This window comes from Podarcis bocagei (genome assembly GCF_964188305.1).
Source record: "Podarcis bocagei genome assembly, chromosome: 2".
In the NCBI taxonomy this organism is placed as follows: domain Eukaryota; kingdom Metazoa; phylum Chordata; class Lepidosauria; order Squamata; family Lacertidae; genus Podarcis; species Podarcis bocagei.
This window is the reverse complement of record NC_138126.1, coordinates 108,596,729-108,614,603: the sequence shown is the minus strand read 5'-3', so window position 1 is coordinate 108,614,603 and position 17,875 is coordinate 108,596,729. Positions and strand designations below refer to the sequence as shown.

The 17,875-nt window shown below is 44.7% G+C and overlaps 1 protein-coding gene across 1 annotated transcript in view; it reads right to left on the bottom strand.

Annotated features, from left to right (window-relative positions):
• Positions 1–17,875, bottom strand: part of FAM20A (FAM20A golgi associated secretory pathway pseudokinase) — a gene marked incomplete at its 5' end in the record, with an annotated part of 47,775 nt that overhangs the window by 19,692 nt on the left and 10,208 nt on the right. The window contains 3 exons of the mRNA XM_081181427.1: positions 361–439; positions 2,023–2,073; positions 3,051–3,232. Coding sequence (XP_081037553.1) covers positions 361–439; positions 2,023–2,073; positions 3,051–3,232 — 312 coding nt within the window. The remainder of the gene's footprint in view (positions 1–360; positions 440–2,022; positions 2,074–3,050; positions 3,233–17,875) is intronic.

The window sequence follows — 17,875 nt, the reverse complement described above, 5'->3', positions numbered from 1 at the left end:
CCTGCTCTTCCACATGCAGCTGCTGAGTGACCTTGGGCTAGTCACACTTCTTTGAAGCCTCACTCACCTCACAGTGTTTGTTGTGGGGGAGGAAGGGAAAAGGAGATTGTGAGCTGCTTTGAGATTCCTCAGGGTAGTGATAAAGCAGGATATCAAATCCAAACTCTTCTTCAAACTTTTCTCCCGTCCCACTAAGGGGTTCCCTTCTGTAAACAGTCACCACTGAATACCACCTGGGATTTACCATTGCACTTTCCCCTCTGTTCATGGTGGTGTCATCACAATGAAAATGCACACCATGCCAAACAAGATAAAGAACAGCAACGGCTAGGCAAACGTTTTCAGGTGAACTGAGCTTACCTCATGGGTTTGAACATGGCTTTGCCAAAGTCCTGGAACCGCAGAACAAGTTTCAGGTGCACACCACTGGGCTTGACAACTGGAAAGTGAAACCGAGATGCTCAGCTCATTGTTCAAACAGACTTTTGTGAAAACGGAAACTCTTTAGTGTTAACTTGGCAAGTTATTCAGGTGGGATTCAACTAAGTTGTTGACTGGAATGAGCTCCACTCATGCAATGGGGCTTTTCTCCCCTCACTCCTCGCCCCACACCCCCTAAATCTGCCCTAAAACATGCTGAGGGTACATGCGGAGGTAGGGTGTACTGAATTATTCAACTTTCAAAAATCAGAGTTGTTCAAAAGTTGTTACATGACTTGGGAATTCAAATTATATTTTGGTTAAATTAATATAATTTAGCTTTGCTTGGTAAGCAAAATGTGTGTAAAATTGCATAGAAATCCTTAAAAAATGATTGCCAAATACTTTTAGTGTTTGTTAGACACACACACTTAACAACAACAAGATGATGATGATGATGATGATGATGATGATGATGATCTTTTAGCATTACCTGACATTTTAAGAAGGTAAAATTAAAATCCTTTGGTTTTCCAAATGCAGTTTATATGTTTCTTCATCGAATGTAGACTTATGAAGCTAAAAGCAGATTTGAATTCCCTAAAATGACACCCCTAATGTGGGGGGCACAGAGAGGAGGGGGAAAAGTCCCTTTGCACGAGCAGACCTTGTTCTGCAATGCCTAACCCACTTAGTGCTGTGTTGAATTCAGGAGAACAGCACTCTGTATAACAGGGGGACTTGCTACATATCCAAGACTGAGGTCCCAACCAGTTCCTAGTTAACTAGGGGGGGGGACTACTCCCCCCCCCCCAAGGTTGGGAAATGAGTTTCTTCTTACAGGCTATGCCTGCTTCTTAAAGAGACCAGCCACACACACTACAGGTATGGGTGGGAGTGAGAGGGACTGAAACCAGCAGCTCATTTTGCTCTGCGTTTCTGTTCCAACCCGTTATTAGTATCTAGACTTCGCCTACTACTCCACTAGGAAATGAGGGATGCCTTGCCAGAGCAGGCTGCTGTTCTATGAATATGAAAATTTCAATTTAGGGGCATAACTTTGATTGAAGTGTTCTGGGTCAAAGGCTCTCCATCCAATTTAAGTGGCTCGTTTCCATGCACGCCAAGCTGATTAAAAGAATTCTGGATTACTGACCCAGCTCGGTTTTTGTAATATTCACAATGTAATTAAGATATATTTGCATATAGAGGCGGTTGCCTACAGAGCGTAAGAAAATGCAAAACAAAACCTATAATATCTATGGAATAAGGGAAGGAAGGAAGGAAGCAGCAGCAGCAGCAGCAACAGCAGATCAAAGTTAATTTTAGGGTGGCACAAAACACAAACTAATAATCAATGTAATTGCTTTGTTAATGGCCATGTTAATAGAGAACGCTCTTATTAAAATCCCTCCAATTTTCCTCACCTCCTCCTCATTGGAAATTTTAAAAACAAAGTTGGATGAACATCTGTCAGGGATTCTTTAGATGAAATTCCTGCGTTGTAGGGGGTTGGACTAAATGACCCTTTGGGGTCCCAACTCTAAGATTCTATGGTTTTATTATTCCTGTGACTTGTAGAAACTAATGTACTTGACTTACTTTGTGTGCAGTCACAGGCACCCAGCAACGCTTTCTCATCCTGGCTGTAATCTGGAATGAAAACGAAAAGCCATGAACTTCAGGATCACCCAATAGGAATGCTTTTTAAGGAGATGAGGTGTGTGATAGAACTCATGTAATTGTCCTAGCAGGGTGTATTAAGGTCTTCTGACACTCTGCATGATGACGATTTTTTTTGGGGGGGGGGGCAGGCGTATTTTGGGTGTCCTTTAGTCATGACAAGAGCACTATAGGAAATTTTGGCAGGGAGAGGGTGGGTTCTCAGTGGTAGGGAGAGGGTAAAATCCACAGCCGGGTTTAGATGCCCACTCTTAGATGCATTCAAGGTTTAATTGCTAAAAGTGTTTTAAATTTGTTGTTAGCTGCCCTGAGCCCGGTTTTTGAACCGGGAAGGGAGGGGTATAAATAAATAAATAAATAAATAATAATAATAATAATAATAATAATAATTATTATTATTGTTATTATTATTATTATTATAAAACACTATGTCATGTGGTGGAAACTGCTTTTGTAATCAAGAGGGCTTTCGAAAGCAGGTCTTCATATGTGTTCTTTTCTAATGACCTTTTCCTCTATTTTATAGCAAAATTATATTATTAGCTACCAAAAAATGGAGGCAGAAACAACAATAATAATGGGAGGAAACCAGTAATCAAAGTGCTTCCCTTTCATGGCGACAGTAATGGACATTGTGATAATTAAAGGAAGCTTTTCCAAGGGCAATTAACAAACTACCCCTTTGTTGTCTCTCTATACTTGTGCTCATTGGAAAGCAATAAAATGGACTGAATGTGCAAACGGGAAGTGTTTAATTAAAGACAAAGGGAGCCCCTTAAAGCCCAGTATTTCCCTATCCACATTAGTGGATAGCTGGCTGCAATGGCATTTCATTAAGAAGAAGAAAAAAAAACCCGGCCACTAATCTGGCATTAATTCCCCCAACCTTGCTCTGCGCTTGCAGTTCATGATCTGGTGGAGGTGGCAGTTCAGAAAGGAAGCTTTACCAGCGCTGATGGTCCCAAAGTTTTGCGTGTCCCGGAGGAGCTGGTCAATCGGAGGACTAGATCGTGGGTACAAGGCATAGCGATTGATTCCCAGGTGGAACTGGAGCCAGCTTGCCTCCTGCCTGAGCTGTGTTATTGAGTCTGAGGTGAGGTTGCGCTCCTCTCTGTAAATCTTGTGTCTCCTGATGCACACATGGAAAAGAACGTGCACACAAAATCAACCCCTCAGATAAATCACTTCCCCACATTCAGGGTTGTATACAATGAAGCCTGTTATGTACTGAAGTTCTCACCCTGGGCCAACAGGGGGGTACTGTAGATAGTTTTCACTCAGGTCCACGTCAGTTATTTTAGGCGGGAAACCCCGGGTTGTTGTTGCTACAATGTTGACAGCCGGCTGCCTATAAAAGCAGGCCGGCTGAGCTGTTTGCTGTTCAGTTCTGTTCCAGCTTACAAAATAAAGAGCTGCTTTGGAGAAATCGCTGTGTCGTCTGCCATGTCTACCCACTATTCAACAAAGCCCATAGCCTCCAATATTTCTCTGATGAAAGTAAGGACGTCCTATTCAATTACAATGGTACCTCAGTTTTGGAACGGAATCCGTTCTGGGAGACCATTCAAGTTCCGAAATGTTTGAGAACCGAAAACTCAGTACGGAAGCCGTGTGGTATGTTTGACTTCTGAGGCAAGTTTGAAAACCGAAGCATTTACTTCCGGGTTTATGGCTTTTGAAAACCAAAATGTTCGAAAACGGAGATGTTCAAAAACCAAGGTATTATTATTATTATTATTATTATTATTATTATTATTATTATTCCACCCATCTGACTGGGTTGCCCAAGCCACTCTGGGAGGCTTCCAGCATATATGAAAACATAATAAAACATTCCCTATACAGGCCTGCCTTCAGATTTCTTCTAAAGGTTGTATAGTTACTTATCTCCTTGGCTTGGGGGTTGCATAACTCCATACCCTCCAGCATTTCTCCAGTAAGGAAAAGTGGAACATTCTGGGATCAAATCAGAAACCGGGATGGCTTCTGTAAATCTGGGACTGTCCCTGGAATATAGGGACACTTGGAGGGTCTGGAAGCCATTGCAGGAGGAGAACAACTTCTACCCATGTGATGGTACATTCCTCTCCCCCGCTGCACCCTCAAGTCTTATCTGGGGTTTTCCACACAGCTCTGGAGCAGATTTGGGGCAGAGGAGACAGGCAGGAAGAGGAGAGGGAGGGGAAGTTCTGTTCCACTTGCTTAATGACTCAGTGATTCAAACTTCCATCGGTACAGCGGCCATCATTTGGAAAGCAAGGTGTTGACAAAACTGTTCAAATGAAGGCTGTTGGTGGGGGAGCAGGATTGTGCTGGGTGGTGGGATCTCAGCCTATGTCTTGGGTCTGTAGCAAGCTGGAACAGTTAAAAAACTGCACTGACCATAGACTGGGCAGCTGCTGCTGCTATTCAGAAGAACCCTCATTGGCTGCCTGGCCCAAGATGGGGTTTTCTACATTTGGGGTGCAATTTTAATTGTAATTGATAATTGCTGGCACCATTAACAGCTCCCAGAAGCTTGCACCACCATGGCGAAGGAGATCAAGATCAACAGAGCGAAACTATGCTAATCTCCAAAATATCCCACATTCCCTGTCCCTGCCTGCCTCTCTCTTTGGCCCTTGTAGAAAAACGAACATTCTACATGCTTGCTAGCATTTTTCTTTTGCCAGACCATAAAACCAACAGGATGAGGAAATCCGACATTTGCTGGATATACAAATGCTGGGCGAAATTACACAAGGAAAAGCCGGAAACTACTTTGTGTGGCAAAGCAGATGCTCTCCAGTCTCTCAAGATCAGAGGCTGAGTCTTCAACCTCTTCGTAAGTTATGCTGCAAGGAGACATTGTGGTTTCAAAGACCACTGAGAAATCATGGGCCACTGGGGTTTTCCCAAACCATAATGACTTGTCAACCTCTTACAGATATATATATCTAGTAACTTCGTACTCATGTCCATCTGTGTTAGTACACACACCATTAAAAAAAAATTAAGAACACTGTGTTAATTGTGTTCTCTTCAGATGTGGTGTGAGCAATGCCTGCTTCAATAATAAATTATAGAATAGCATAAAACTATTGTTATGTCTCCATTCGGATGCGGGTGGCGCTGTGGGTTAAACCACAGAGCCTAGGGCTTGCCGAACAGAAGGTCGGCGGTTCGAATCCCCACGACGGGGTGAGCTCCCGTTGCTTGGTCCCTTGCTCCTGCCAACCTCGCAGTTCGAAAGCACGCCAGTGCATGTAGATAAATAGGTACTGCTCTGGTGGGAAGGTAAATGGCGTTTCCGTGCACTGCTCTGGTTCGCCAGAAGCGGCTTAGTCATGCTGGCCACATGACCCGGAAGCTGTATGCCGGCTCCCTCTGCCAGTAAAGCAAGATGAGCACCGCAACCCCAGAGTCGTCCAAGACTGAAACTAATGGCCAGGGGTCCCTTTACCTTTACCTATGTCTCCATTATTTCAGAGCTACAGGTTACTGAGGTGTTAGAGGCACTCTCTCTACAATGAAAACAAGCAGAGAGAGGGGCTGTGCTTTAGTGCAGAGATAGGGAACCTGGGGCACTCAAATGGGATGCACAACTCCCATCTGTTCTGGCCGTTGCAGTCCAGCAACATCTAGAGAGCCTCAGGTTCTCCACCCTAGTTAATTCATCCCTACTTATATGATTATCAGTGACTCTGATTAGTGGTTCCCACTCTTTCTATTGGTAGGGATGCTGAATTTGTTTTTTTTAAAAAAAACAATTTTCAGTTTTCTACATTTCAATAATTTTACACTCATTTTAACTTGACTTCCTTCCCCCTCTTTCTGCAGTTCCTTAAATTTATTTTTAATATTTTCTGCATATCCAGATTAACTTAATTTGCTCATTTATTCATCTACTTTAAATATATGCTCTTATAAAACTGCAGATCATTACAATAATCCTGCCAATGTTCTTATCTTTTTTTACAGTTTGTTTGTAAATATTCCATAAACCATTTCCATTCTTTTTTTTAAAAAAAAATTGTTATCTTGATTTCATATTTTCCCAGTACGTTTCGCCATTTCTGCATATTCCATAAATTTCTGTATGCATTCTTCTTTTGCTGGGACTTCTGTATGCATTCTTCCTTTGCTGGGACTTTCCATTTTTGGGCAAGTAACATTCTCGCTGCTGTAGTCGCATACATGAATAAATATCTATATGGTTTGGGTGGTTCTGTCCCTGCAGTGGCGTAGCGTGGGGGGTGCAGGGGGGGCCGGCCGCACTGGGCCCAACATCTGGGGGTTAGGGTTAGGGGGCGCAAATCCATGGGTTAGGGGGCGCAAATTACTTGCCTTGCCCCGGGTGCTGACAACCCACGCTACGCCACTGTGTCCCTGTAATTCCCAAAAGCAAAGCTTCTGGTTTTAGGGATGCTGAGTTTGTACATACCTGAGCTCAGTTTGTACAAGTCTCTCCATCTGCACAAGAAACAGGGCTCAATTGGCAAAATGAGAGGGATGCTCTCTTTGCTGGGAAAGCAAAAGGGCCGGGGGCTAAAACTGAAGTTCTAGCCTCTAATATGTGTGAGCTGGTTGTGGTCACTAAGAAGCGAGAGAAAGACACTTCGCACACGATCAAAAGGACTCGGGTATATTATGATTTTGAAAATTTCAGGATTCATTCCAAGAATGGGGAGTAGATTCTGGGCCAAGCTCTGTTGTGCTCTAGCTCAAATTAAGCCCCGCAGTACTGACAATGGGGAAGAGACATGTGTCACCTTCTCTCACTCTTCATTATTGGAGATCTAAGTCCTTTCCCCAGCAATATTGATACATTGCTGTCTGTTGTTCTAAGCAACTCATGCCTTCCACGGCACATTGTTAGCAATCCAACAGAGACGCATGGTTTATTTTTACATTGTGGATTTGGCCTGATTATTCTTTAGCTGTCAGAGCCTCGGAAGCATAATGGCCATACACTGTCAAAGCGCTAACGCAGGGCCTTGTTTGCCAAACAGGCAGTTACGGTATCGACAAACTAAAACAGCCTAAATTACATGGTCCCTTTTCGTTTGCTTTAACCACCAGACCTACGGTACAATTTTTCACGTCAATCTCATTTACAGTCTTCTGAGCCTTGCCAGGCAAAATTAGTAAGGCACGGTGATCAGCCATCCACATGAAAACAGAAAACTAGTCTGAGTTCCAATAGGCAGCTTTCAATAAACTTACATATATCATTACCTGAAATTCTCCCAACCAAGCAAGATAATAATAATAATAATAATAATAATAATAATAATAATAATAATAATAATAATAATAATATATTATTTGTACCCCGCCCATCTGGCTGGGTTTCCCCAGCCACTCTGGGCGGCTTCCAACAAAGATTAAAAATACATTAAAATGTCACACATTAAAAACTTCCCTGAACAGGGCTGCCTTCAGATGTCTTCTAAATGTCAGGGAGTTGTTTATCTCTTTGACATCTGATGGGAGGACGTTCCACAGGGCAGGCGCCACCACCTGGTTCCCTCTGCCTGGTTCCCTGTAGCTTTGCTTCTCGCAGTGAGTGAACTGCCAGAAGGCCCTCGGCACTGGACCTCAGCATCAGGGCAGAACGATGGGGGTGGATACACTCCTTCAGGTATACTGGGCTGAGGCCGTTTAGGGCTCTAAAGGTCAACTCCAATACTTAGAATTGTGCTCGGAAATGTACTAGGAGCCAATATAGGTCTTTCAAGACCAGTGTTATGTGGTCTTGGCGGCCGCCCCCAGTCACCAGTCTAGCTGCCGCATTCTGGATTAGTTGTATTTTCCGGGTCACCTTCAAAGGTAGCCCCACGTAGAGCACATTGCAGTAGTCCAAGCGGGAGATAACTAGAGCATGCACCACTCAGCCTGCGTACCAGATGGAGCTGGTAGACAGTTGCCCTGGATACAGAATGGACCTGCGCCTCCATGGACAGCTGTGAGTCCAAAATGACTCCCCATGCATCAGCTGATTTCAGTTCTGCTTTCTGCAGGTTCCAGGTGCATCAGCGAGTTCCCGATGGGGAACTTGCTTGGGCACCCAAACCAAGCAAGATTGAACCCCCAGCTTTTCAGAGGACGTGCAGAGAGTTCAATCCTGCTTTCCAGCTGCAGGATCCAGCCATGTCTCTACTTGCCCAACACATGACATCACACACGACATCAAGTGTGGGTCTGGTGGATGCGGTTTGGAGAAAACAGCCTGGTGGGCCACATTTGGCCTGTGGGTCAGACATAGCGGAACAAAGAAAACGGAAGAATGGGACTCTGAATAAGTATAGCTCCTTTGTCTCTAGCTGGCAATGGACCTCAGTAGTGGGTAAATATGCATGCCAATACCTTTCTAGGTTTTACCAGCAAGCCAATCAGGTTGTTGTATTCTATGATCCTACCTGCCTATTGTTCTAGGATCCAAGCTTAGTACATAAGAATTAAAGGTAAAAGTAAAGGGACCCCAGACCATCAGGTCCAGTCACGGATGACTCTGGGGTTGCGGCGCTCATCTCGCACTATAGGCCGAGGGAGCCGGTGTACAGCTTCCAGGTCATGTGGCCAGCATGGCTAAGCCGCTTCTGGCAAACCAGAGCAGTGCACGGAAACGCCGTTTACCTTCCCGCCGGAGTGGTACCTATTTATCTACTTGCACTTTGACATGCTTTCAAACTGCTAGGTTGGCAGGAGCAGGGACCGAGCAATGGGAGCTCACCCCGTCCCGGGGATTCGAACCGCCGACCTTCTGATCGGCAAGTCCTAGGCTCTGTGGTTTAACCAACAGCACCACCCGCATCCCACATAACAATTATTATTTACTTATTAACACCCCTGCCCACCCCATCCCCATTTTGGCACTGCTATTAACTTCTTCAGCAAATTTTCACATCCTGCAATCAGTGCCAAACTCCCTAACTGAAGTGCCATGCTGAACAGGTGTGATGAATGACGCCGAGCCCATTACAAATGCCAGCCACAGGGCTTGCAATGGGGACTGCCCAATGTGGTTCAGGCTGAATGATGGTTTGTCTCAGAAAACAGGGACCCTGGCTTACCAGTCTGATGCTGCAGTCTAAAGAGAGCTCTCCCACTTCATCTGAGAGAGGGATCCACTCTCTTGGTACACTTCTGTACAGTGTATCCAAAATGCTCTTAACAAAATATTATGTTCTTGATCTCAGCATCCTCTATAGAAAATAGTCCAATCCCTCTGCCCCAATAAGTAGAAGTTTCCACTGATTGAATAACAGGGTTGTCTGGGAAGCGAAAACCCAATTAGTGTGAATAACGGAACAGCCTGTAGGAGCACAGCTCAAACTTCCACTGAACTTTTCCTGCTGATATATGGAGGTGGATGAAAGTCTTGTACCACTGACTGTAGCATGAGCTTCCACAGCCAAGGGACAGATCAATCCATTAATTTGGGCTTCTCTCAGTTGCTCATTTTGTCATAACTGAAGTTAAGTTTGCCACATTTTCACATCACTTAAAAAAAGAGGCCTCACAAAAATTCACCACCATTTCAGTGTGCACTTCTCTTAACATTTTACCCAAAAAAGAAAGTCACTAATTTGTGCATTTTCACAAACATATTCCTACTTATACTGTATATGCATCTTTATTTTCATTATTACCTTTAAAAAAAACCCAATATCTGCATTTTTATATGCATTTCCCTCTAATATATGCGCTTATTTTTTGTTAGAGAACACCACTACAAAATTTGGAGAAGTGTGAATTGTTTTTGATGTGCACAAATCAGGTAGGAACAAATTCCTGACCATTCCCTGCAAGAAGCTACTTTATCAGCAGGGATTCAGATGTGCTTTAAAGACCTATAGTGTGTACACAGCCCTAGTACACAGTTCAATGCAATGCAAGTTTTATTTAGGAGTAAACATGCATCAAATCAGCACCGTCCATTTTAAGAGCTTATGCACATGACCTCGCAAAGAGTGTCCCAACCTGTTTATTCCTCCATGACGTATTTCCACAGCCTCTTCACCTGTGACGATTGCACTACATCTAGTCACTGGAGGTTGCAGTTGTGGGAAGGACAGCGGGGGGAAAACCTCTTGCTGCAGAGGCTACAGTCTTCAGGGAAGAGAGCAGCCAGCAAAGTGCCCTTATGAATTCATCTTTTTAAATTCCTTCCCTTTTCTCCAAATCAGGTCCTCCCTTAAAGAGGGCACATATTTTGGGGAGACCTGGAAACCAACACCCTGTGTTGTGGGTGAGTATGATTGGTCAGCCACAACACCCGATTGGTAGGTCCCTCGTAGCTGGGTGCAATCTGGCCAATGGGACGCAGTCCAAACAGTTTGAGGGACCTATTTATGCCCATGCACGTAACCCAGAGCTTCCCTTCTCGCCGCATGCATTCGGAACACCCGCCCACCTCTCCCTACTTTTAGGGCTTTGCACTTGACCTTGCTATGCCGTCGTGTGTTGTTTGTCATTGGGACAGGACAGGGGCACGGCAGGAATTTTCCCCACTTGGCTGATTGGCTGTTGCCATTTGGGTTTTGCCTGCCATGTAGCAAATCATCACAACTTGTAAGGTTGCGGACAGGCTCTGGTTCAGGTGATAGGGATGGGAGAACGCTCTCACCATCCCTATGTGAAGTGTATTCTGTTAAAGGAATCCAGGGACTCGATGGTTCGGTCAACCCCTGAGAGGGGGTTGTGCCCATGCCTGAGTCCAGGGGGACATTTGGGTGGCGGAGTTAGCCTGTTCCCGGCTTTCCACTTATCCAGGTGTTCACCCTTGGCTGACCTATGCTGGAACCCTGGGTCAGCGGTACCTGCATAGCAGGGAGCTAGTTGAACCAGAGCCTATGCTACCAGTCACTTTCTGTAATCAATAAAGTTGCGGCCTAAATTCTGCCAAAAACCAAACCAATATTTGAGTCTTGTCTGAATTTATTTAAGGGGGAGGTTTAAAGGTCTGGACATGCAAAGGGCAAGAGGTGCACTCTAGCAGCTGAGTGGCAGAAACAAACCACTCATTTCTTTCCCAAAAGCGCTTCTCTCAGCACTGTGATTAAGCTTTGTCAATTTCACTTCTGAGATCAAAAGCCAGACCGTGAAACTGACAAGACTTCTTCATGGCATGAAGCAAAATTAGGAAAGTTCATTTAAGGTCAGCTGCAGAAATGATCTTCGGCCATTTTCAGTTGCGAAGCTTATATTGGCTTTGTTTCAAGTCATCTTCTGACATGAATATACGAACTCACACTGTCCAGAATGTGCTTTTGATTGCTTTGCCGGGCAAATCGTTCAGAACAGATCTGGGCCTCGCAAATCGGAGCAGGTCTGGCAGGCCAGCGTGAGAAGGATGCCATAGCTGTGTGCTCTTTGATCCCAGCCTTGCCCTCGCTTTGCGAGGCTGAGATTGAAGGGCACATGGCTGTTGTGTCTTTCTCATGCCACCCTGCCAGCACGGGGCTGCTCTGTGAGGTAGGGTTGCCATATTTCAAACAATGAAAATCCAGACGGAAAAGCTGTTTTGAAATCGGCCAAAACAGCACTGCTGGCATGGGCTTCCATACATCTGGATTTTCCCAGACATTTTCCCAATTTCTGCCCAGACACTGCTGCTGACTGCAGTATTCTGAATTCAGTGGTACCTCAGGTTAAGAACTTAATTCGTTCTGGAGGTCTGTTCCTAACCTGAAACTGTTCTTAACCTGAGGTACCGCTTTAGCTAACGGGGCCTCCCACTGCTGCCGCGCCGCCGCCGCCCGATTTCTGTTCTCATCGTGAAGCAAAGTTCTTAAACCAAGGTACTCTTTCTGGGTTAGCGGAGTCTGTAGCCTGAAGCGTCTGTAACCTGAAGCATCTGTAACCCAGGGTACCACTGTATGTCCAGGAAAACCCAGACGTATGGCAACCCTATTGTGAGGCTGAGATGATACAAGGGCCCAGACAAACTCCCCCCTGCATGGCGGGCAAACGGCGCGGTGTGGCTCCACTTGGCTCCAGTGGTGGTGGTGGTCGCTCCGGTGGCATTGGCAGCGAGGGCTGGGCTGGTGTGCTGGGCTCTGTTACCCTCCGCACCCTGTCCCCCCAGCGCCTGCCTGATCCCGGGCAACTGCAAACCACGCTATACCACTGCATTGGCATTCAGCAACTTGTCCCCAACACTCACCAATACCCAAGGAGCCACTACACTGGAGAGCCATCTACAATCTCCTCTGACCCACTGGTGAGGCCTGGTATCACAGGAACATGAGAAGAACCTGCTGGGTCAGGCCAATGGCCCACATAGTCCAGCTTTCTGTTCCCTGCCTTATCCCTGTCCAAGTACCGTATTTTTCGCTCCATAAGACGCACCAGACCATAAGACGCACCTAGTTTTTGTTTTTTTAAAATATTTTTTATTGTATTTTTTCCAGATAAAGATATACAGTCAGATATACAAAGAAACAAGAACATCAAGAAAAGAAGAAAAAGATAAATGGATCATTTCAAAGCTTTTTTCAATCTTCTACCGGACTTCCCCACATCTCCCTCACCATGCATTCTTGACAATAAAATTATCAGCAAATTGTAACCTTGTTTCATGTGTTTCTTTTGTACTTTCAAATCATTGCATTTTGAGTTTAAATTACTTATTATCAATTTACACTAAAGACAAATCTAATGTTATTTTAAACATTTAAACATTAGCCCTTTCCTTAATATTACTTAGTTTCATATATCATCCACTCTCATTGCTGGAGCTAACCTTTCCAAATCATGCGAATTCTTATAATTCATATAACTTATAAAATTTTTGCAAATAGTTCTTAAATTTTTTCCAGTCCTCCTCAATTGTTTCTTCTCCCAACTCTCGGATCCTGGCAGTCATCTCGGCCAATTCCATATAGTCCATCAGTTGCGTTTGCCACTCTTCCAGTGTGGGTAAATCTTGAGTCTTCCAATATTTTGCGATGAGGATTCTTGCTGCTGTAGTTGCGTACATAAAAAAGGTTCTGTCCTTCTTTACCACCTTTTGGCCGACAATGCCCAAGAGGAAGGCCTCTGGTTTCTTAGGGAAGGTGTACTTAAACACCTTTTTTAACTCATTATAAATCATTTCCCAAAAGGCCAAGACGCACCTGGTTTTTGAAGGAGGAAAACAAGAAAAAGAAATATTCTGAATCCCAGAAGCCAGGACGGCAAGAGGGATCGCTGCGCAGCGATCCCTCTTGCCGTCCTGGCTTATGGGATAGCCACGTGCAGCCTCTCCCGGGCAGCGGGATGAAGGCTCCCCCAAGAGCCGCGGTCCCTTTAAAGAGGAGGGAGAAGGGCAGCTCTTCTCGGGGAAAACCCCCCAAGAGCCACACACACGCTCCATGGGGCTTTTTAAAGGGAGCACTGAGCAGAGCCTCCTGCCTGCATTCATTCCATAAGACGCACACACATTTCCCCTTACTTTTTAGGAGGGGAAAAGTGCGTCTTATAGAGCGAAAAATACGGTAAGTTGCCGCAAGACTGATGTCAAGAGAGGGTGCCTCTTTGCTACCAAACTGGCCACTACTGCATCTAATTCACTGTTGCTTGCACTGAACCAGCAGCACCTCTGCAGAATTCTTTCCCCGTTCTTCCTGGGGATTTCAAGCATCGAACCATCAGCATGTGAAGCAGATATTCTCACACTGAGCTATGGCGCTTTCATTAGGCAATACCCCAAGTTCTAGCTCATCCTTTGACTTTCTACCTGTCTCGTGGATTTACAGGACCTAGCGTGCCATCTTAGTTGCCCTACTGAATCATGAAGCGAAGAGGATTTAGCACACAAAGAATTCTCCGTTCGGAAAAATGTCCTTGCTCCCCTCTGTTTCATTTGCATTTGGGCACTAAGGGAGAGACAAATTTAATGTTAGCGCAGTCTGAGAAGGTGCTCAGAATGGTCCCTGTGTTTATGAGGGCCATATATTGCGTTCCAAAGTGGCTGGAGAATAATCAATACCCTCTCCCCAAAAGAATGAGAGGAAACGCTAAGTCACGCAAGGGCAAGCGGCTTGGCCAGACAGCATAGGAACGATCCAGGCAGTAAATAAGCAAAGTAACGAAATAAAAAGCAGGTAGGAAAGGGACCGATAAGCCGGAACAGTGAGGGAAAGAGATGGAGAATGGCCACACACAAAACCCCACAAGGTTCTGTTTCCCAGGATGGATGGAATGAGAGACACTGCGGGTGGAATTCAATGCTTCCCATCTTTTTGCCTGCACAAGGATTCCGACTTGTCAGACAGAATGATTCCCCTAGCTCAGTTCCTCCACCTTCCTGCACACTGTTTTAGGGGTCCTTCCAACTCCACAGAGTCCATTTCAGGGGACACGCAGGAGGAGGAAAGCCCCATTGTGCAATCAAAAGCCCTTGCACAGGGCTTGAGCTGAAAGAACTCGCTAGGCAAATTTCACTCCAAAGGTGGTATTCAACCAAGTTTTACTTAGCCATGTTAATTGATTTCAGTGAGTCTGCTTTGAGGCTTGTGCCCTGGGGAGGTCACTTAGGTGCAGCTAATGCAGTAGTTTGACTTTACCCCTGGAGGTGCACTCCATTGTCTCTTGAGACAGATAGATGTTGTGGAGATCACACAGGGTCCCCGGACATTTAACGTTCTATTGATCCATGTGCCACCACTGTGCCCGCTTCCCTGCTGCCACCAACACATTACTCTTGGGTAAAACACTGAGTCCAGACAGTTGTTAAAAGTGAACCAAATAAAAAAGTTTATTTTATAAACATTAACAAGTTTATGGTTTCTCAGATAATATTCCTGTCAGTATCTTAACTTTAGTTTCTTTACCGGCCTATACCTTCCTAATACCTTCTGACTGATCTCAACTGTTTGACTGACTCCTCTTAACAGAGTCTCTCACTCTCCCACATCAGACTAGCCCAACCCACAGACTTATCCTCTCTGTCTCTTCTAACTCCAGACTGTCTTCTCAACAACTCTAACTCTAACTCCTAACTCCTCCCCTTGGGTTCCCATTGGTTAGTCATTTTACAATTAAGTCAACCCTTTCCTTATGAACCCAGTATGATGTCACAAAACTAGGAGGGCAAACGCCACATATGTCAGCAACAAAGTTTCATTGCACATCTAAGAACTAGCTTTGTTAAAAGTGTTCTCTCTCTCTCTCTCTCTCTCTGTTTGTCTCTCGGCTGTAGGATGCTATCACATGTGATCCCATTCCACTGAAGGGACACTCTGTGCCACTTGTTTCAGCAACTTCTGCTTCCGTTTTGGAATTTCAACGTGTGCCCCAGATGTTGCCCAACTTCCAAAACTGTAAAATCTGATTGCCAAGCAGTGCATTTTGAAGAACTGGAACAGCAAAACATTGCTGTCAGAGAAAGGTCTGGAATTCAGACAACTCTAGCACCACCTAACTCACGAGCATCTCTTGTAGTATCCTTGGTGTCTGCCACAGCTCACCACACAATGGCCAAGCCTGGAGCTTCTACTTTTGGGGAGGAGACACAAGCCTTGGGTTCCCATGTGCCCCAATTACCACTGCACAGACCAGATCAGGTGTTCACCTAAAGCCTAGTGTATACATCAATTGTGGGAGCGCTTCCTACTCAAGTAATCCACCTGCCTTTCCAAAAAATGTGAGGATGCCGTCTATGGGCAGCATATACATGTGCAGGAGTTGGATTGCGCAATAGTCAGAGGTACACACAAGCTAGATATTCATTCCCATACCTCTCACTGTGTATATTGACTCTACACACCTGAAGCCTTGAGAACTGGCTCACTGACTTTGCTGTTTGTTATGCTGCTGTCAATTTGGTTTTGGTCTTCTCTTTATGCTAGCGGTTAGTTACCCTGTGAAGATACGACTTTGCCTAGCAGCAACCTCCACGAGCTCAGTGCATAATGCATGGGCTTGGGTAGCAGCAGAGGAGGAAATGTGGAGTGATGGGAACGTACAGTCATATGTGGTGCAATTGTCCATTATTTAATGAATTTTGGAAATAGATTGGTATAGAAATATTGGAAATTGTGGGTAGGAAGGTAGAAATTTCTAAATTAATGGTTCTTATTAGCCTGAGTAGCACCAAGTTAAAAACAAAAGATGAATGTAAATGGGTAAAATTGATGGTAACTTCAGCCAGACAGGTTATAGCGAGTAATTGGAAAAATGCAGAAGAACTAAGGGTGAACCAATGGAGGAAAAAATTGAATATTATAATTTTAGAATATCTAACTGGGAAGATACACAGAATGAAAGGGTTTAAGGTCAGTGAGAAAGAGGAGGATTGGTTTGAGAAGATTTTGAATGATTTGGGTAGGTTTGAACAATTTGGGGCAATTAAAACGTTAAAAGTTAAAAAACCTGGTGGAGGGAGGAGTGTTAAAGTATATAGAATTGTACATATGGTTGATTTGAATATGTTATTATTGATTATGTATACTCAATGTATCAGCCGCCTGGGGGGTTTCACCGTTTGGGTTTTGGTTGTTGGTAAAAAATAAATAAAAATATATTTTTTTAAAAAAAATCAAGGCCCATCATGAGGAATGGGAAGAACAAAGGCCTATTCGCCTCCGGGAAGAGGCCAAAACTCAGTGGCAGAGCTCACACTTTGCATCAAGAAGGTCCAGGGGTTCAATCCCTGTCATCTTAGCAGAAGCAGATGAAGCAGGAGGAAGGGGAAGAAGGGAGCAGGTGATTGGAAAGATTTTTGTCAGATCCCCTAGTTAGCAGATAATATTGGGTTACGGACAAATAGTCTGACTCGCTACAAAGCAGCCGATTAAGAAACACAGAGAAGGATTCAATGAATGAGTCCCGTCAGCTGTGCAAGAGCTTCCAGTTGTTAAACTGGGCTTCCCCCTGTTGCACCTCCCATCCAATGACTCTTGAGGTGCCTGGGCAGAGCAGGGAGGGAGCAGAGAGGGGTGTCGCTCCATCTGCAATGCTTGTGCTGATGGAAAGCTCACCATTGTACATATCACATTTGTACAAAAAATATGCATTTAAAACCCAAGAACACCACGATTCACAGATGTTTCAGGACAAATACTACCTGAACGTGCTGCCCGATCTTGGAAGCTAAGCAGGGTCAGGTCTGGTTAGTACTTGGAAGGGAGACCGCCTGGGAATACTGGGGTGCCGTAGCCTTTTGCCTCATTTGGTTGGAGCATGGTTGATAACACCAAGGTTGCAGGTTCGATACCCATATGGGACAACTGCATATTCCTACATTGCAGGGGGTTGGACTAGATGATCCTCAAGGTCCCTTCCAGCTGTACAGTTCTATGATTCTATATACAATTTACACGCAGCTCTCTATTAATTCTGACCCTTGCACATTCAGAGACCTGTTAGCCTGACCTACTAGCCTCTGCAGCTATCTTTGGTACAGCCATTTAATAGCGTAACATCTTGGCTTACATTAGTTCTTCTGCAAATTCTAAATCAATATCCATTTGCAGGCACTCCAGCGTAACCTCACGCTGCTTAAACACTTGCTACTTAGCCGGCCTCGAATATTTCACTGGCTCTTACTGTGATTAAGTGCAGCATATTGTCCGTGCTTTCAGCACCTTGCCCAATGAACCATGTGCAAACTCCAAAATGACATGAAAATGAAAACACTTCCGCTGGTATAGGCTATTAGTTTCATTTATTTTAGGGCAATTTGATCATTGCCATTTGCTTCCGCATCATCAAGGAAAAGCCACTCTGCATTTTAGGACAAAATATTGAATTTGCAGTATTCGGAATTGCCGGATTGCAAAGGGAGAAGAAGGGCAAGGCTTCT